This window comes from Cyclopterus lumpus, chromosome 9 (genome assembly GCF_009769545.1).
Source record: "Cyclopterus lumpus isolate fCycLum1 chromosome 9, fCycLum1.pri, whole genome shotgun sequence".
Taxonomy (NCBI): Eukaryota; Metazoa; Chordata; class Actinopteri; order Perciformes; family Cyclopteridae; genus Cyclopterus; species Cyclopterus lumpus.
The window spans coordinates 20,664,588-20,686,256 of NC_046974.1; the positions used below are offsets into that span (position 1 = coordinate 20,664,588).

The 21,669-nt window shown below is 45.0% G+C and overlaps 1 protein-coding gene across 1 annotated transcript in view; it reads right to left on the reverse strand.

Annotated features, from left to right (window-relative positions):
• grid2 (glutamate receptor, ionotropic, delta 2) overlaps positions 1-21,669 on the reverse strand; it is a 418,695-nt gene that overhangs the window by 92,372 nt on the left and 304,654 nt on the right. The window contains exons 9-10 of the mRNA XM_034541936.1: positions 6,089-6,190; positions 983-1,180 (exon numbers count right to left, since the gene is read on the reverse strand). Coding sequence (XP_034397827.1) covers positions 983-1,180; positions 6,089-6,190 — 300 coding nt within the window. The remainder of the gene's footprint in view (positions 1-982; positions 1,181-6,088; positions 6,191-21,669) is intronic.

Genomic DNA, 21,669 nt, shown 5'->3' on the forward strand with positions numbered 1-21,669 from the left:
TTGCATCTGCTAAGAGCTCTTTAAATTCTCAGAGAGATATTGATCACCAGTCCCTGTTGATTGATTGTGTCTTAAAGATGAAAGATGAAAATCTGAATTATGGTCATCACTTCTGTAAAGGTCCTTTTTCTTTCATTCCTTTTCTCTGCTGCATAATCTCTTTCTGGGGTAAACAGTCCACGATGAACTGGGGGATTACAATAAACATATTCAATATTTTGGCAAAATAACGTCAACTATTCAGTAGCCCGCTGTTTGCCAATGGCTACTAGAAAAGCTGAATGGACAGACGGACAACGGTGGGGGCTACCTCAAGTAATCTGTTTGCCATGGTGGCTACGATAAGGTTAAAGTAATTATCATTCAACTGTGCCAATCAAACTGCAGACCTCTCCATCGACACATTTATAGCTTCACAGTCTCTGGAGAAACGTCATTGCCCCTTTTTGACTCCTCGCTGACGCGGTTCAAGTGTCTGCCAAAATGTATGCTTCAAACTCTTGAAGACACCTGGAGCTAGTAAAATCATTAGAAAGCTGCACTGTTTTTTGTTGTTTTTTTGTAGTTGTTTTTTTTTTAACAATATGCAATATGACATCTCTGGGTGTCTAAATTTCTCGCTCCAATTTAAAGAAGTTAAAGTCAGCCCTACGGTAGCCTAATGCAATATTTGCTTTTGAAGTGAAAGGGTTTCTAGTGGGAGTGTTATGATGGGACTCCAGACTGTGCAGACTCCACCTGAAGGAAGCTATAGTCCTATTTAGCATAAGCGATGCCGATGGCAAGTGTCTGCTTGCATGGCTTCTTCTCCTCCTTGTGTATTCTTATAGTGACTGTGCATAAATAAGCAACAAACTCCCATTTCCATATTCTCTCTGCGGGCTAAATCCTCATTTATCCGACCCGTGTCATTGTTCTCCGATGTTCAATCTCATTGTGAGTGCGTGTCGGTGCATGCGTGTGACTTATTTTTTTTCCTCACCTTAAAGACCAATTCGCCCATCAGTCCGTTCCACTGACCGTCAGGCTGCAAGCTGCCGTATTTGTGGTCGGGAGCGACGTAGATCTCGTATTTAAAGCCCAGGTAGCTGGAGAGAGCATCCAGGACGTCGATGGAGAAGCCTTGGTACTTCTTCGGCTTTCCCAGGACATTCTCTGACACCATTACAAACGGCTCCTCCTGCAAGGCAAAGATCAATCAGTGTGTCAGCAAGACCAATCAATGCGCCAGTCATTCAAGCAATTAGATCACCTAATTACTCAAGTGGCCATTACGCCACTGCAAATGCTCATGTGAAAGGTTGCAGGCGTGTCTGTGAGAGCCAACATTATGAAGACAGTACGAAGGGGTCACGGTCAACACATTCTTATTCACAATACAATACTAGCGTAATTCTTAGTATGTTTACAACTTCCAGTACAAAAAGATGTAACAATAATAATGTTGTTAGACACGACACATAATGTTCAGTTTTCCTTTGGAGTTATACATCTTTTAAAAAAAAAAAACATTTCCTACCACTAACGAAATCAAAGCCTTTTAATGTCTGAAGGCCTTTATGTTTTACATTCCTCTTACCTTTTCACTGACACATTGCTGCACTTGAAAAGCCAACATTACCACCCCCCGACTCTTAATATGCATTCCCATCCTATGTATTTAGGGTGAACATGGGATTTGTCTCCCCTCTGACATTTCACATGTCAGAGGGGAGACAAATCCCATGTGGAAATATGCATCACATCCAGCTCTTTTATACATGCGCGAGTATCCTCGATCCCTAGTACAACATAAAATACTAACAGCCTGGAGACTAATTGCACATTGCTTCATGTCAGTTAACTACAGTGTACACAACAAGATATGGAAAATGACACAAAACTAAATACCACTGGTAGCAATATGGTAAGTTCTGCCTTCTGTTCTTGAGAAGGCAATGTGTAAATGTATAAAAGCAGATGCATAAGACGTGCTGTACTTTATATGTGTTTATCAGTGTTTAAACCTTTTTTATTTTCTAGATTACAGGAGGAACACAACATGTACCCCCTCGCTCTTGTTTTGGCTGAGCTCCCAAAGTTACATACTCAGCTTTCTTTTCATTTACAGAGGGAACCACGCTTAATAATTTATTTAATTCTAGCCTATTTAACATTTTAAAGTGAATTAAAATGTTGGAAATCAATAATCACGCCATGCAATTCAGCAGATTTGTTTTCTATTGGGTCATTTTAAAATGCGCATTGGACGGCTGAACCTCTTGTTTGTCAATATTTCCATGGCATCTAAAGGGCAGCTTCCTGGTGAAGTAAAATTACATCCAACGGCGCTGACATTTTAGGCAATTAAAGCAACACATCGCAAAGAGAAAGAAGGTATTTCTCAACGTGGAGGACAACCTTTAATTACTTTATTCACTGTTTCACACAGAAGTTTTCTCTCTTCTCTCTTCTCTCCCCCTTTATCCCTCGCACCTCTTTTTCTCCCTTCTTTAATACATCCCTATTGATGAGTGAAATGTTTTAGGCCAATATGCCTCGCAGATTTATGAAGGCCTGTGTGCTATCGACTGGATACTGGCTGCACATTAAGCACAGACATACAGACACATATGTCATGCAGGCTATGCTGCGTATTACCGTGGCAGTTTCTAATCCTTGCTAGCTGCTGCTGTTCAATAACCCATTAGGCAGTGAGTGGACATGCATGCCAAGTCCCTCTCGCACTACAAACACAAATCCATCAAGGCATGCATACTGAATAACACCCCGAGCATCACCTCCAAGCTTCCCTATGCGGGTACTTTACACCTTTCTAAACACACGTGAATGTACAGGGGAACAATAACACAATTGACCACTTCAGAAGATACTTTATAAAGGTAATACATGACATACGTTACACAGAGCTAGGACGATATTTTTTAGAAGATAATTGGTTCTGTTGAACAAAACGAGAATATAGAACTCAATGTTTCAAAATCAACTGTGCAGACACATGAAGTGGAATATTTCTCCAGCTTCAAGTTTTATGACTACATTCACCTCTTCTTTATTGCATATTCTATATTCTGAAGTGCAAGGCAACGGCCTTCTGACGAGCTCGGTTGTCAACCAGTCAAGCGTGATCCCTTAATCCCGCCTCTGACTACTTCTCTGGCTCAATCACATAAACTGAAGAAGGAAAATAAACTTGGATTGGCTATTAGTTCATTTCACAACTTTAAGGACCTCATGATTTAATTAAGGCTTATTCAAGTAAAACAATTTTGGGCCCAAATGGCATCATGTGACGGACCCGGATGTTGTAATTCCACAGTTTGGCCACATTTTCTTCAAGGGCGCCCTCTTCCTGGGGGCTTGGTCAAGGGGCATGGCGTGTGTGTACCAAGCAATTAAAGAAGAACACAATGTAAAGCAATTTAGCAACAATGACCCAAGAAGTAAATGGCTTTACAAAGTACCAAAAGGAAGGAATTATGTATATTTGGTTTCAATTGAGGATTGTAAATTAAAATAGTCAAGTGATGACTCTCATTCCATTCCATTTTTCTCTCTCTATGTTTTCCCAATAACTATTTAGTTGTCACAGTGAAAGCCCACCTGTTCATACTCTACACATGAATGCATAAACACAGGCCCACCGACACAACTTTGCTGGCTAACAGTGGAACACAGAACCGATGGCAGCGGCAGATCAATACGAGACAAGAAATGGTGCAATGCTGTGTAGGTGCGTGTCTGTGGGGGGTGGAGGGTGTGAAAGACTCATTATGGTCGAGGAGATCGCATGTCCCTAGTGTCTCGAAGCCAACCCACGATTTTCGCTCCGCTCACTGTTCTTTGGCGAGGGCAAAGGTTGTCTGACACAGATGTCATTTCAAGTTGGCTGTGCAGTGACAGCTCCCTCCTCCACTTAGACATCCGCTCTAACCATTCCTACACTTGTTGAACTGTCACTGGTCTTTTCCTTGGTATAAATCTGAAGTAAAAGAAACAAGCCATGCAGTTACAACAAGTGCATTTATGATATATGTTTTGAATGAGTTGAGTTATGACCTTCGAAAGGCAACGACTCATGGTGTCCTCTAAACACTTTTTTAAAATTCATTCGTCTTACAGGTTGGTCTCGCTTTGAGCTGCCAGGCTCAATCGATACTCGGTCAATGGTTTTCAGACTGAAACCGTGTCACGAAAAATAGATCCAACCTTTTTATCAACCGGTACAAATAACTGTACGTAGATGTAAGTCTCTGCTGGGAACTTTTCGGGGTGTATATTTGGCATGGTGGTTAAGCCAGTGACCATGAACACAGCAATGTCTGCGGCCGGGGTCCTTTGTTGCATTTCCCTTCCACTTCTTTCATCTGTCTACTGTCTTTATCGAATGCAGGCATACCCCATAACATCATTAACTCCAACTGTGTCGAAAACAATCAAATGAAGGCTTATTAACCATAATGGATCATGATAGTCAATCATTCTCAATCATCACAACAGTTGTGCTTACTGTGTGCCTCTTTCAAAGTCAACCTTATAATTATTTCAGGGAAACACCGAGAATGCTTTCTTAATGAAATTCATCATGAAAAAAAAAAGTAAAAAGGAACATCCTCTGCCTTTGGCTCCAGTATATATTCACAGCTTGCTACTCGTGCATGTGGTGAAGAAGCAAAGAAATGTGGGTGCACCCCCAACAATTAAGGAGCAGAGAGTATTATAAAACAAAAAGATGAAAACTCAGATGCTGAGGTAATTCAAACTGAATGGGGAACATATGCAAGTCAGTTAGTGGTAATTTAACGGCCGCCTGATTTTGCACCATTCCTTGGCAACATCCCTTTAATAATTAATACATTCCCAGCAAATCAATAGCATCAATTCACGAGCCCTAATAGTGGTATGATATAATCGCCAATTAACTAATCAATAAGTACTCAACAGTGTGGAATAGAAGGAACAGATCCTTGTACAGGTCAATCTCTGTTTCCGTGTACACACATGCTTGTTTGTTTGTGCCCGTTACAGCACAGGAGTCACTCTGCATGGCACGGTGTGACACAACTGCACATTACAGACAGACAACAGTTATATCGGAGCAGAAAAAGCCCAGGGCAACACGGAAACAATCTGTTCCAAAGGTCCCTTTAGAAACCTTTCACATCATGCACACACACTTACACTTACACAATCAGGATTTGCCCTCTAAACATTCTCACGTCAAAACAAGAGAACAAAAACAAGAACACAGTACATCTGGGCAGCACCCTGGACATTACACGATATTTCTATCTATTTTTGTCTTTAGTTCATGAGGACTCGGTCATCTAGGGTAACACACATTCACACAACCAGGTAGGTTTATAATATGAAGGGAGGAGAGGACAATAGATGTGCACATACGGAGAAAGGGCGATCCATATTCTTTTCCCTTTTTATAGATGATAAAAAAAATGATATAATAAAAATAATAAATGAATAAAAACAATTTTGAAAAAAAAAGATGCCTAGCATTATCTCTTTCTTCTCTGCTTCTCACTTCAAAGACGGGATATGAAGAATTTACAGACGGGAATCTTTAAAGCACTCATGGGATGTACTCAAATCGATGCTGCAGGCGAGACAGAAAGAGCCGGAGTCTCACTTTCATCAAGTCTCCAATGTTCTCTATCATCTGGCTGTCAAATGTCAAAATGCAAGCTAATGAAATGATGATAGGTCAGCCCATTACTAAGCTCATCTTCCATTTTCGCCTTCTCTGACTCCTTGCTTTCCTCTCAACACTTCTCATAAATGTTGGTCTGCCATTTTTCCATTTTTGGTCCCACTCTTCGTCTCTGCAGAGACGCGGTTGGGATGGTGGGCAGAAAAATATACAAAAGGATGGAAATACAAGAAAGCAAGAGGCTGAAGTCTGACATGCCAGCAGTAGTCACAACAGTCTTTGATTGTTTTGAGTCAGCGGCTGGACAAATTTCAAAAAACACTGAAACAGGTCTTTTGTTTTTGTTGTGAATGGCCAATTTAAAATCACAGACTGATAAAAGGAAATGTTAAAAAAAAAAAAAAACACAGGTCAGATACTCACCAGGACAGTCGCGACTCGTAGCACCACTCCTCTCATGTTGTTTTCCAATTTCCTGTCTGTTAGCGTGCCGTTCAAGCCGTGAACTGGGTCCCACGTTGCTAGCTGCAATGTGAACACACACACACACACACACACACATAAACGTTAGATTCCTGGACATCGTGGACAGTGGGTGGAGTGTGTGGAGTGTGTGGAGTGGGTTTACTGAGCGACACATGGCAAACGAGAGAAGATGCGAACGCACCTCCAGCACACTTTAATAACCAAACATTAAAATGACATAATTGTGACCCAGACGGAATACATATTTAACAAAATCAGAGGTGAAATGAGATGTTACCGCACGGCAACAAAGCCCAGTAGCTTTGTAACTGTAAACACAAATATCTACTAAATAACTTCTATTTCAATGTCCTTTCTATAAAGCCCCACACCCAGGTGTGCCCCAGGTGCACTGTGCGGCTCTATCTGTCGAAATTATGGTAATTTTATTCAAAGGCATTTTATGAATTTGACCCAGACTTCTATGTCTATCACATAAACGTCCACTCCTTTCCACCCGGACCACATTATTTAAGTCCCGAATCATATTTCCTTCATCTGCTGCCTTCTGCTTTCATTGTTTCAAGATCGAGCTGCTTTCCCCGTAGACGTATAGTCGAGAGAAAAAAATGGATTTAGCGCTCTGCTTTCCGAAGACCAGCACACACGCAGACTGTGATACACACTAAATTGCATGGCTTGATTTGTGCTAGAAGAAAATACAAACACAGAGAGGCAGAGGCCATGCTGCAGAGGGAAATATGGGATAATCCATTTCTCTAAAGCCCACGGTTACTGTAGGCTTTAAGTTACTGTTGAATGTCTTATTCTCTGCCAAGTCTGCTCAATTCCCTTTTGGGACTAATACCTACTGTGACACTTATATCAAAACTGGTTTCTGTTTTACGCAGTTAGCGAACATTCCATATCCTGTTTGAAGTATTGTTGACAGTATAGAAAGCAACAAGTGAAGCCTTTGCTAGTCAGGAGCAGGTTTGTCCTGAGATGCCGCCAGAGTAATAGTCTTTCACACATATTTTCAGCAACCTGTCCACCACTACATTATATTGTTCTTATTTATATTGGGTTGTATTTAGTCAGAATTATTTGATGTCTTCACTTCTCATTTTTACCTTTTACTTGTCTGATTTTATCTCTGTCTACATTCATATTTAATGAGCATTGTCGAAGGGAGCCTGAGATTCAAGAGCCAACCGTGCGTATGAAAGTAAAGACCTCAAAACCAGCACACGTTAAAAAAAAAACGCTTCACAAATCACAGGGAAATGACAAGTGCGAGCTCGCCCCTCCCTACGCACTCGCAGCTGAGTGCTTGCTCCTCCGTCAGGTTGACTTTTGAGACTTTGGAAGTGGGGATGGAGTACACAGTGTCTGATTGTCTGTGTCCCGAGAGGTAACGATGCTCATGTTCACGTCTGAAAACACCAGTGTAGATGTGCAGTGCACGTAGAAGGTCAGGGCATCATATCCCTTGGAAAGGCCCGGCACAGCCATTTTCCACCCACCAGATTAAACCTCTTCTCAGGACTGAGTGGGTTTACACAGCCGGTTTGATTGACACTCTCTGACTCCTTCTAGCTTTATTGAACCAGTTGGGGGCGGAAATATCATTTTTGTACACCCAGTCTGGTGACCTGACATCATTTCCCATAAAGCTACACCCACCTTTAATGTGTGCAGAGGTCTGATCTGTGAAACGCCTGTGAGGGTGTGCAGGGATATATCTGATATATCCTTATTATGTCTTATTGAAATTACCATTCAAATTCACTGATAGTCTTCTTGTCAGTCTACATTTATGTAACTCGGACCCACTCAGTCAGGTATGTTCCATGTTATCCTCGTTTCAGCCTGGGAGGGGAGATGTGGAGCTAGAATCTGAATCTGGCTCCTCTCCCACATTCAAAATCTGCATCCGGTATTTTTGTTTTGCTCTCTACTTTACATCATGCAGATAGATTAGTTTCTCAGAAGATGAGCCAACTTAGCTTCATTCTATAACACAGAAGAAAAAAAACTACTGTTGTATTCTGTTTACTACAAACCCATTGTTAAAACAGTGTGTGGATGTGTGTGTGTGTGTGTGTGTGCACCCTTCTTGCGAATCACATATGCCAGCAACCCTTCTCTGTTTTCTTAAGTGTACAAAATGTGTGTGTGCAAAATGAAAAATATAGAAAGTGGAGACAAACAAGATGCAAGGACACACATACAAAGGCAGGATATTACATACTGTAACAGTAATTATGCATGTATTGCTAGGTTGATACCTGACGAAAATAATATATATATATATATATATATATATATATATGTATATGTGTATAATACGTATACATATACGTATATACACATATACGTACATATATATATATATTTATATATACATACACACATACATATTGAACATATTAATTGGATCTTCCGACCACTCAAAGCGCTTTAACACCATTCACCCATTCATACACTGACAAACATGCAAGGTACCACCTGCCCATCAGGTCTATCCAACCATTCATACCCATACACATGCCACAGGCTCAGCCTGCGGGGGTCAAGTGTCTTGCCCGAGGACACAATGACATGGACGAGCGGAGCCGGGCATCGAGCCGCCGGTCCTTTGACTGAAGGACGAACACAGTCGCCCATTTTACCGGACTCATTTTTGCGGCTTACCTATGGTGGTGTAAATATGACTGAAGCAGTCGTTTGCAGCACATGCCAGGCTTAGCCAGGAGTCACATGACGGTATTAAAACGTCAATAGAATATATTTTTCAAAAAACTGTGAATCACTGCAACCACATAAATGAGCAGTTTGGATGATGATTGGACTATAGGGTCCAGTGGTATTCAAGATTAGCCGTGGACAGACAGACAGACACATAATCTCCTGCCATGGCGGAGATAACAACACTAAGTAAGAGAAACAGGGAGAGACGGGGGAGCACGTAGCAGACAAACAAGATACGGCTGTGTGGCTAGCAGCGGTGATGAGAGACATGCTAGAAGGTGCATTTACAGCACTTTTTCACAACTATACTGTGACATTTTACGAAGTCACGACTGTTTGCTGTGCTGGCTCCTCATTGGTGGAACAAGCTCCCCATTGACATCAGGACAGCAGCAAGTCTCTACATCTTCCGTCGCAAACTAAAAACTAAAATCTTTTTCGACTATACCTTGAATAGGGAAGGTAGCGCCGTAGTAGCACTTTAGTAGCACTTAAATGTCTTTTACTGATAGCACTTTGTAGTTTAACTTTATTAAAGAAATTGTACTCGCTTGATTCTTGTTGTTCTGAGTTTGGACTCATGGTTTAATGCACTTATTGTAAGTCGCTTTGGATAAAAGCATCAGCTAAATGACATGTAATGTAATGTAATGTAACATGCGCTAACCGGGAAACCGGGACACACAATAGTGCATGCTCGTTAGCACAGAGGCCACCAGGTCACGCGCAATACCCATTCCAAGCACACAGGCACTAAAAGTAAACAGGCCAGGAGATGGATTCATTGGTTACTGAAGGACAAACAAGAGACGACACGGGGACACAGTGGTGTCTCTTGTGTGTTGTGAAAAGTCAAAACGGGGGTAAACACGGCATGACAAGTGCAAATTGAAATGGTGTTGTAGACCAGTGTGTGCTCTATCAGCCCATTCAGTTGTTTACTTCCTAAAATATTGACCCCTTGCCTTTTTAATAGTGTGGCTTATTTGTGGCAAAGCCCCGTGGAAAAGGTAATGAAGAGTAAAATGTACAGTAAGTAAGTGAGCCGTAGCCAACCAAAGCCCATTGTATTGCACCCTTTTGGCAAGCAGTTCTGCTGTATAGCACTGAGCCGCCCAAACCTTTATATTTAAAGTCAGCGTGAATGTACGCAAGTAAGATTTAGAGCTAATGGCAGGTACAAAATCAAAACAGTGTGGATTTGTTTTATTTATCAGTGTTTCCAGCAATGCCTCTGGAAGACAATAATGGCCTTCTGCTGTCATTTCACCCTTAAGCAAGGCACTTTATATTGATTCCTCTGGACCGTGTGAATAAAACAAGAGCTCCTATTAAAGGCATCAGTTAGAGCTTCCATTGAGGTCCCTCAGCCACAGTGTTCGAAGTTAACGCTGCACTTTCCGACTGTGAAAAGAGAACACGAAAAAAAGAAGAAAAAAAAGGAGATTCGGCAATGATCATTGTGCAACGCCCCTGTAATGAAAAGCACTCGGTGCTGCATTTCCCACGGTGTTTAGACGCGAGTCAATAAGACGAGGGGTGAACGCATCAATCAAAATTGTCAAGCGCTACAGTTATTCGCAGGAGGTTATCAATCAGGGGCCGGCTGGCTTTGTTTGCATCTGGATCGTGCACTCAGTCATTCGCAGACAGACGCAAACGCACACAAACGCACACAAGATAAGATCTCATTTTACTCTCCCACTCACACAATGGATTAACCATGCATGACACATGGCGGATTTTGAATGGTGTGATTCAATGACGACTAAATGAGTCACTGTGTTATGTGCAGCTTGGAACACAGGACCCAAACGCCGTCAACGATGGAAAAGCAACTTTTATTGCTAAACAGGATTCCAAAACAGGATTCCAAAAAACCAGGATACAAAACATGCACACAAGATCTTCCACGATCTAGACAAGACGAACCGACAAAGGGGAATGACATGAACAGGACTTAAATACAGAGGGCTGGTGCAGGTGATTGGACACAGGAGGAAACAATCAGGAACAGGGCAGACAATCACAGGGACAGGAAGTGAAGAGAAACAGAGGACACGAGAGACAAGGACTTCAAAATAAGACAGGAAACACGAAACAACACTACAGATCCTGACATAACCCCCCCCTCAAGGGGCGGATTCCAGACGACCCAACACAGTCCCCCAGGGTGGGTGAAGGGGAGCCGGAGGCGGGACCAAAAGCCTGGCAGAAGAAGTCCGGGGGACGGGCCGGAGGACGACCACCAGGAGGACTGACCTGCTCCGGAGGACGGGCAGGAGGACGGCCACCAGGAGGACTGACCTGCTCCGGAGGACGGGCAGGAGGACGACCACCAGGAGGACTGACCTGCTCCGGGGGATGGGTAGAAGGGCGACCACCAGGCGGACGGAAGGGCTCTGGGGGACGGGCTGAAGGACGGCCACCAGGCGGACGGAAGGGCTCCGGGGGACGGGCAGGAGGATGGCCACCAGGCACATAGACCTGCTCCGGGGAACGGGCAGAAGGGCGACCACCAGGCGGACGGGCTGAAGGACTGCCACCAGGCAGATAGACCTGCTCCGGGGGACGGGCAGAAGGGCGACCACCAGGTGAACAGACGGGCTCCGGGGGAACCCCAGGAACAGAAGCCGGAAGCGGCCATGGTGGCGACCGAACACAGGGAGCCTGAGTCGGCCGGGGCGGCGACGTGACCCGGGGAACCGGGGTCTGCCGGGGCGGCGACGTGACCCGGGGAACCGGGGGCGGCCGGGGCGCCGACGGGACACGGGGAGCTGGGATCGGCCGGGGCGCCGACGGGACACGGGGAGCTGGGATCGGCCGGGGCGCCGACGGGACACGAGGAGCTGGGGTCGGCCGGGTCGCCGACGGGACACGAGGAGCTGGGGTCGGCCGGGGTGCCGACGGGACACGAGGAGCTGGGATCGGCCGGGGCGCCGACGGGACACGAGGAGCTGGGATCGGCCGGGGCGCCGACGGGACACGAGGAGCTGGGGTCGGCCGGGGCCCCGACGGGACACAGGGAGCTGGGGTCAGCCGGGGTGCCGACGGGACACGAGGAGCTGGGATCGGCCGGGGCGCCGACGGGACACGAGGAGCTGGGGTCGGCCGGGGCGCCGACAGGACACGGGGAGCTGGAGTCGGCCGGGGCGCCGACGGGACACGAGGAGCTGGGATCGGCCGGGGCGCCGACAGGACACGAGGAGCGGGGGTCGGCCGGGGCGCCGACAGGACACGAGGAGCTGGAGTCGGCCGGGGCGCCGACAGGACACGAGGAGCTGGGATCGGCTGAGGCGCCGACGGGACACGGGGAGCTGGAGTCGGCCGGGGCGACGACGGGACAGCATCGGCAGGAACCGGCGGGGACTGCGGCCGAAGCAGGACCCTGTCTAACGCCTGGAGGGACTCCATCATGTCCCGGAAAGCGTCCTGGGACAAGGCAAAGGAAGCAAGGGCCGGCCGGAAGTCCAATAGGTCCCAGGAAGTTGGGGTTGGCCGGAACACGGAGGCGGCAACAGGAACAGGCGAGGGCTGCAGCACGGAGGCGACTGCGGGAACCGGAGTAGTCTGCGGCACAGAGGCGGCAGCCGGAACCCTCCACCGACGCGGTCCGGAGGTTTGCGCCCCCCACTCCGGGGCTGGGCCTGCGTGACCTCTGCCACTGGGGCTACGAGCCCAACGGGTCCCTTTGAAGGGGTCTGGTGCCGAGACCCTATGGGGGTTGTAGTTCCCCTTCTGCAGGCTACGAGGGCCCCCATAGGCCAAGCGGGTCCCTTCGAATGGGTTTGGTGCCGAGACCCTATGGGGGTTGTAGTTCCCCTTCTGGAGGCTACGAGGGCCCCCATAGGCCAAGCGGGTCCCTTCGAAGGGGTTGTAGGCTGGGTCCATCTTTGGTCGGTTCGTTCTGTTATGTGCAGCTTGGAACACAGGACCCAAACGCCGTCAACGATGGAAAAGCAACTTTTATTGCTAAACAGGATTCCAAAACAGGATTCCAAAAAACCAGGATACAAAACATGCACACAAGATCTTCCACGATCTAGACAAGACGAACCGACAAAGGGGAATGACATGAACAGGACTTAAATACAGAGGGCTGGTGCAGGTGATTGGACACAGGAGGAAACAATCAGGAACAGGGCAGACAATCACAGGGACAGGAAGTGAAGAGAAACAGAGGACACGAGAGACAAGGACTTCAAAATAAGACAGGAAACACGAAACAACACTACAGATCCTGACATAAACCTTTATTGCTAAACAGGATTCCAAAAAACCAGGATACAAAACATGCACACAAGATCTTCCACGATCTAGACAAGACGAACCGACAAAGGGGAATGACATGAACAGGACTTAAATACAGAGGGCTGGTGCAGGTGATTGGACACAGGAGGAAACAATCAGGAACAGGGCAGACAATCACAGGGACAGGAAGTGAAGAGAAACAGAGGACACGAGAGACAAGGACTTCAAAATAAGACAGGAAACACGAAACAACACTACAGATCCTGACACACTGACAGCCACTGAGATTTGGGTTCTTTAAAGGCCCCAATTTCTGGAGGTGACAGAGATGGGGGGATTATCCAAATTGCACCTTGGAAACATCGATGGTACTGTATGAAGACGTCTTCTCGGTTCAACTATTCCACTGTTGCACGCGCACACTCGTCCTCCTGAAGACCAATCTGGGTACGTCCTCTTTTATTTTCAGACATTTCTTTAAGTGTTCAAAGATATTAAGCTCTTCGACAGATGTTGCTCTTGGATTTGGATCTTTAATCAAACACCTTGTATAACTCATTATACAAGCCCATTAAAGACTACTGTAAATTGAGCCTACACCCGTCAACATTACTGCAACCTTTTAGCCACCACTAGATGTACAGTATATTACAAGCTATAAATCCTTTAATGGCCCCGAACATATTTATCTGATATTGTTCCATTCCTAGATAGGTAAGAGGGCTTTGCTATTATATATGATATTATACTATGCTAGATTATCTGAATACCAAGATTTTCACTCTGTATTCATATTGTTTTGACTTTCAAATAACAGGATAGTGTGAAAGCAGCATTGCATGTGTGTGTGTGTGTTTGTGTGTCCGTGTGTGTGTGTGTGTGTGTGTGTGTGTGTGTGGAAGAGCACAAGTGAGTCAGGACCTAAAATGGCAGCCTGGCTATAGCAGAGTGGCCCACTGCCTCTGCTTATCTCCACAGCTCCAGATAAGAGCTCATTTCCCCCCCCCCCCCCGACAGTATGAAATAAATGTGCATTTGTGTGTGTGTGTGTGTGTGTGTGTGTGTGTGTGTGTGTGTGCGTGCGCATGTTAAGTGAATGACCCACTGTGCCTAGACCCTTACCATGAAGGCTGAGGCTTCAAAACACTTCCATTAGCATCCCACAATTCTTTTCTTCCTATTCATCATCTCTTTTCTCCTTTCTCTGCTCCCCTCTGTTGCTCATTTACTGCTCAGTCAGTCACATTTGACTCCATGTTGCTGTGACTCTCATCTTAACACTATTTTCTGTGCTACAACATCTGTTTTTATCACATGAATCAGACCCACATTCTCTAGTGTGCATTCACCCAGGAAAAAAAAGCACAGCGTTATAAGCAAACCTCTGTCTAATAATACGATTCTTATTAAGGAGCAATGACAATCCTCGTACACATATTTGATAATGGGATTATTTCACTCCAAACTGAGATCCCAAATACCTAATTATACTTACTGCTCATAATATAATGTTTAGAATGTATGTCGTAGAAGACTACCCAGGTTTCACATCACACATCACCTGTTGCATTTACATGTATTTTCTTTTAATTAATAATGAATTAATAAGGGTTAATTGATTAATTTCATTAGCCACAACAATTGAGGTCAATAAAAAGTTTTTTGCATTAATCTTTTGTGATTCTTTTTTGCAGTGCCTCAACACAACTAATGCGATGGCAATAAGGAGAAACACAATAGAACATGTAGCTTTTTGGGGTTCAGAGGGCTTTATGTGGTTCTCAGCGGAGAACTATTAGAACAAACAGATATTCAAGCAAACAATATGATATGAATACGTGTTTATTCATACCACCCTCACTAGCAGCATATGTTGTCATCTTGCAGCAGGGATTTTGGATATCTCACAGCAAGGCATCATTGTTAGTTCACATTTTTCGTTGTCTCCTCTAGTCATTTGTTTTCATTAACTTTGTTTAGCAAACTTTGCAGCCGATTATACATTCCTCCCCCTCGCCCCCCTTTCTCTCCTTCAGGGGACGATGGCTTGTACAAGTGAGATAATTTGTCCACCTGTGTTTTCTGGCTATAAACACAGCTTTTAATTACTGTTCATAATTCAGCAAAATAGTCAATAACGCTACAGGTCTCATGTTTTTGGAGAAAAAAAAAACAATGTTGAGATTGCGAGCTCAGGGTCAGTAAAGTTAAAACACACATAGACACATGCAGACTAAAGTGTGTGTGTAGTTCAGCCGGGCCAGACCATGGCGACCTGACAAGCAGCCTACATTACTGACACACTGAAATAGGGAGGCATACTTTAGTCACCTCCACACCCCTGCTGTCCCCACCTAACACTTATATATACTGTACACACACACACACACACCTACAAACTTACACACACAGACATCGGGCACTTTAAGGGATGTGTAACCACACACATTTAAAAGTAATTGGAACATCGACAGGTGCTGTGTGGGGGACCAGACGAGTCATTTACTGTTACAACAAAGCCTTTTCGGTCGACACTCAGCCACCCGCACACACACACACACACACACACACACACACACACACACACACACACACACACAGACACACACTGAGATGGACGCAAGCCACACACAAAGGGACACACAATCAAACAAAAAAGTCCTCCAGCTTAAAGGGCATGCCGACATCACTGAAGATTGTTCCCGAAGGCTTCATCCGTCTCTCGCTTTCTCTCAACACACCAAAACACAGTGTGCGACAAACTGTGGCTTTTGGTCCGATTGCGACATACATGACTCATGGCTATTCAAAACACAATCGATAGCGGGTGACATTTTCGAAGCCGTGTGGCAGGACACTGTGTGTATGCGGCACTGAGAGATTAGCAGCGGTGACAAAATCAGTATGCACAGGAAGTAGTCAAACAAGTGAAACTACCTTAAAAGTATGAATAAATGTCAAACATTCTGTCCTACAATGCCTTAAATTGCTGCTGGTACACAAAAGAAGCAACTCCCCATGAAATTGGATGCCGGCAATTGCTGTATGAGCCGCCGTACTTCCTCTCACCCGACACCCTCAGCTCCACTAGATTTGATTATGGGCTTTCTAATGCAGTGCAATATTGAATAGTTAGTGCAAACTTGGACTCTTATCTACTGGTAGTTTTATTTGCTTGCTCTTCACCAACAGCTAGAAAAATACAATATGATTCTTTTCTTGTTTTTCTTTCATCTGACAGACACCGGTGTGCTGCTTGCATCCTCTGTAGCTCTGTAACGCTCCTTCTGTCGTCTCGGTTGAAACACCCGTGTGTCTGCCGTTGCATTAAAGAGACAGTAGCCCGGCACACAGACTCCCGTCTCCCACTCTCTCCTCCACTGTCCCTCCCCCTCTTCCTCCCCTGCTGATGAGCAACATGTGTGTGGGTGCAGTCTCCAAACAGCTTGGCCACCAAGCCTCCCTTCTGTCCTCTCCCCCTCTCTTCCTTTCCTTCAATCCCTCTTCCAATTCTGTTCAGCCCACAAACCATTGCTTCATCTCTATCACTCCCCTCCCTCCTCATCATCTAACAGAGAGGGGGACAGCTTGTTGCAGTAAGCAGTCCACGCTGCACAAGTATCAGTGCTCTGCACCACCGGCTGGCTGATCTCCATCATATTGTCTGCGTGCCCTGTTCCCGCTTCCCTTCCAAGCAATTAGGCTTTTTATTATATTGTGTCCACGCAGTTCTCCCTCTTTCTCATATATATATATATATATATATATATATATATATATATATATATATCCCCGTCTCGAATAATTGCACAAACTCTTTTGCGATAGTTTTAGTTCTAAATAGTTGGTATGATGAAATTAGAAAAAAGTACATATCTTACTCTCTCCCACTCTTTGGAACTGACAACCCTCCCACAACGGACTCTGCACCTGTCCGTCGCAACATCCGCACCCTCTCACCCTCCTCTCTGGCCTCGTCTGTTCTGTCAGCCCTCCCTTCAACTGACTTATTCTCACTCATACAGCCTAACTTTGCAACTGACACTCTCCTCTCTACGCTGTCTTCCTCTCTTGATTCTCTCTGTCCTCTTATGACTCGAAAGGTCCTCAAGTCCTCTCCGGCTCCGTGGCTGTCCGAACCGGTGCGCGCCAAGAGAGCCACTATGCGAGCATCGAAAGGAAATGGCGAAAATCCAAACACGCCAGCGACCTGCTCGCCTATCAATCTCTTCTCTCCTCCTTCATTGCCTCTATCTCTGCAGCCAAAAGTCTGTTCTACCAATCCAGAAACGAATCCTCTTTGTCTAACCCCAAAAAGCTCTTCTCTATTTTTTCCAACCTCCTTGACCCCCCTGGTCCCCCCCCTCCCTCCACCATTCTACCAAGCCACTTTGTTGACTACTTTACAAAAAAGAAAGACGACATACGCTCCTCATTTACTAATCCATCTTCTTTAACTACACCTCCAGTAACTTCATCTTCTTCCCCCTCGTTTTCCTCTTTTATCCCCCTGTCTCCCAATCAAGTTCTTACCTTGGTAACCTCTGCCCGCCCAACTACCTGCCCCCTTGACCCCATCCCTTCTCACCTTCTCCAGTCTATTGCTCCTGATCTTCTTCCCTTTCTCACCCATCTCATTAACACCTCCCTCTCAACCGGCTGTTTCCCTAACTCTCTGAAGGAGGCAAGAGTCAACCCTCTCCTGAAGAAACCCACTCTCGACCCATCTGAAGTCGATAACTACAGACCTGTCTCTCTCCTCCCCTTCCTTTCCAAAACTCTAGAGCGAGCTATCTCTAACAAAGTCTCCTCCTATCTCCACAGCAACAACCTTCTAGACCCCCACCAGTCTGGATTCAAGGCAGGCCACTCAACAAAGACTGCCCTCCTTGCTGTCTCTGAGCAGCTTCACACTGCTAGAGCAGCCTCTCTCTCCTCTGTCCTTATCCTTCTAGACCTTTCTGCTGCCTTTGACACAGTGAACCACCAGATCCTTATTTCCTTCCTCCAGGACCTGGGTTTCTCAGGCACTCTCACTCTTCTCATCCTACCTCACCGACCGCACTTACCAGGTAACCTAGAGAGGATCTGTGTCTGAGCCTTGTCCTCTGACTACTGGGGTCCCTCAGGGCTCAGTCCTCGGTCCTCTTCTCTTCTCTCTGTACACCAACTCTCTCGGCTCTGTCATTCGTTCACATGGCTTCACCTACTACAGCTATGCTGACGACACCCAACTGATCCTCTCGTTTCCCCAATCTGAAACACAGGTAGCAGCACGAATCTCTGCCTGTCTGACCGACATCTCTCAGTGGATGTCCGCACACCACCTGAAAATTAACCCGGACAAGACTGAACTTCTCCTCCTTCCAGGAAAAGGCTCTCCCACCCACGACCTGACTATTAACTTCGACAACTCAGTGCTGGTTCCGACTCCGACTGCCAGGAACCTCGGTGTGACACTCGACAGTCAACTCTCCCTGACTGCCAACATTACCGCAATAACACGCTCCTGTAGGTACATGCTGTACAACATCAGGAGAATACGACCCCTTCTCACTCAGAAGGCGGCACAGATTCTGGTCCAGGCTCTGGTCATCTCACGGCTAGACTATTGCAACTCCCTCCTGGCAGGTCTACCTGCTAATGTCATTCGACCTCTACAGCTCATCCAGAATGCAGCTGCTCGACTTCAACCTCCCAAAATTTACCCACACTACTCCGCTCCTCCGCGACCTTCACTGGTTACCGGTGGCCGCCTGCATCCGCTTCAAAACATTGGTACTTGCGTACCGTGCTGCGAACAGATCAGGTCCTGTCTACATCCAGGACATGGTCAAACCGTACACCCCATCTCATTCACTTCGCTCGGCTTCTGCCAATCGGCTTGTAGCTCCTTCACTTCGAGCTAAACACTTAACAAAGTCACGACTGTTTGCTGTGCTGGCTCCTCATTGGTGGAACGAGCTCCCCATTGACATCAGGACAGCAGAAAGTTTCTACATCTTCCGTCGCAAACTAAAAACACATCTTTTTCGACTATACCTTGAATAAGGAAGGTAGAGCCGTAGTAGCACTTTAGTAGCACTTAAATGTCTCTTACTGATAGCACTTTGTAGTTTAACACTTTAGTAGCACTTAAATGGCTCTTACTGATAGCACTTTGTAGTTTAACGTTATTGAAGAAATTGTACTTGCTTGATTCTTGTTTTTCTGAGTTTGGACTCATGGTTTAATGCACTTATTGTAAGTCGCTTTGGATAAAAGCGTCAGCTAAATGACATGTAATGTAATGTATATAAAGGTATGCCCTATTACAATCATTTTGTTTTTGATAATGAGACTACTAACTGGAAAGCAATTATATTTTGAAAAAAACCAAAGTTCTGCCCAGCTGCCTAAAAGAATTGGATTCCAGGAAAACAATTACGTGAGCAAGAAATGACTGATAAACTGTATAGGATGCAAAGCTAATAATGTCAAAGGAAACAGGGTCCGTTCAATATTTTATAGCGGATCTCTTCACTGCACAGGCAAAACAAATTGACTTTGCATTATTAAAAATACGTTTAAATCTCCACAGAAAAGCTGTCGCTGGATGCCCACGCCCTTTGTCTGTCACTCTCTCTCTTACACAAATACACACACCTACAATTACAAACAATCCCAATATTTAAAAAAAAACTACTATTAACTATTAATAGTAGAATAAATGTGTAACTATAGCTTTTTTATACATGAAATTGGAATTCTGTCAGAAAGGTTTGTCATCAGAAAATCCTTTTTGTGAAATTTGACTGTCATCCAATCATTAAACTGCCTTTGGAGGAGCTCCACAAGGAGTGGACTTCAAATGGAATCCTGGATGGAGCTTTGCTCTCGTAGGGCCTGACTGAAGAGTGATGCTCATATTCTCCACTTCTGATTGAACTGGCCTGCATGAAAATGAGTATGTGCCTGATTTGTTCTGTGTATATTATGAAGGTCTTTAGTGGCTTGACATGTTTGAACTATCAAAAGCCTGACTTGAATTTTAAAGTGCTCCCAGAATGTTTGGAGAATTTTCGTTTGACTTTTACCTTTAATTCAGTTCTGACAGCTCACAAGGATAATATTGGCCATCTAAACATTCTGAAGTAGTCGTATGATTACGATTCAACCAGATAGTACATTATGTAATGTTTGCTATGTCTGCTTATTACCATTAAAGGATCCTCATTCGTGAGATCAAAGTGACCTTTGACCTCCACATTCTAATCAGTTCATCCTTGTGTCCAAGTGGACGTTTGTGCCATTTTGGAGGACATTTTCCCGTTGTGAATATGCAGTATTTCTCTTATGCACGGTGGTAGTGAGCATATGGGAGCAGCGGGATTTGGGGAAAAAAAAGAAGAAGAAAAGGCGAGGCGGAAACAGAGTGAGAGCGTGAGTGTATTGATGGTAGATGTTCTGTTCAGTACCTAAAGTAATAAACTGAACATTCTGCCGGATCACTCATATACTATCATTCTCCCTCGCTGTCACACGCGCACACACAGCAGTCTATACAAACCGATCATTACGATAGCAACAACAACAAGCTGTGTTCTGATTTCCCAGATGAGTTGCAAGCTGTTTTATTGCTTCCTTGAATTGTTGAGGGGATGAGTGTCTGTGTGTGTGTGTGTGTGTGTGTGTGTGTGTGTGTGTGTGTGTGTGTGCATATTTCGGGCGGGTTACGTGGTGTTTTTGGGGTACATAGCCACAATTCCAATTCATGTATTAAAACGCAAAGTTCAAATGAGCAAATAACTAAATAATTAAACTGCATTATCATTTAATGGAGTGTCGGTCGGTTTTTTAATTGGTTGTGTTTATTAAAGTATTGCCTTCATAAAAAAAACGTAAATCCTGAAACCAATGGCGTTCAAAGAACATCCCTTTCAAATCAATTAACCTCGTTTGAGATATGTTTGGCAAATTTTAATGCATTTGGTTGTGCAAAATGAAGCTCTGTGAAAGAATTGCATGACATAATAATCATACGGTGTGAACATCATTTGCTTGTTTATCTCTGGGCGCGTTTATCATTTGTTGCCTCTCACGTTCTCTGCGATGGGAGGTGAGACAATGACGGGCACAACGAGGCAAGGCAGCAGCCAAATGAGTTGAAGAAGTACCTGCAGAAGCAGAGACTTTGAGAGAAAGACAGGGCTTCAGTCATTTAAGAAAGAAAAAGACAAAAGGAGTTCTCTGTCACTGCTTCCACTCTCCCCACAGTCAAATGAGGGAAGAGATGTCAGACAGCACAGTGTAATGATGAGGAGACAGACGGAAGACTGCTGAAAGGTTGAGGATCCAGTGGGGAATACGCGTTGAACTGCAAAGTTCTCCCATAATGTTAACGGAAAGAAAAGTTCTCGAGCTTTATTTGCCTGTTGTCTCTTTTTCACTTCCTGTTGCATCTCGTCTTCCTTCCTTCTTCCATTTCTCCCCCTCTGCCAGTCAGCCCGTTGTTTGGTACAAATGCAGGCAGGGAGGCGTATGTCTCTATTTAG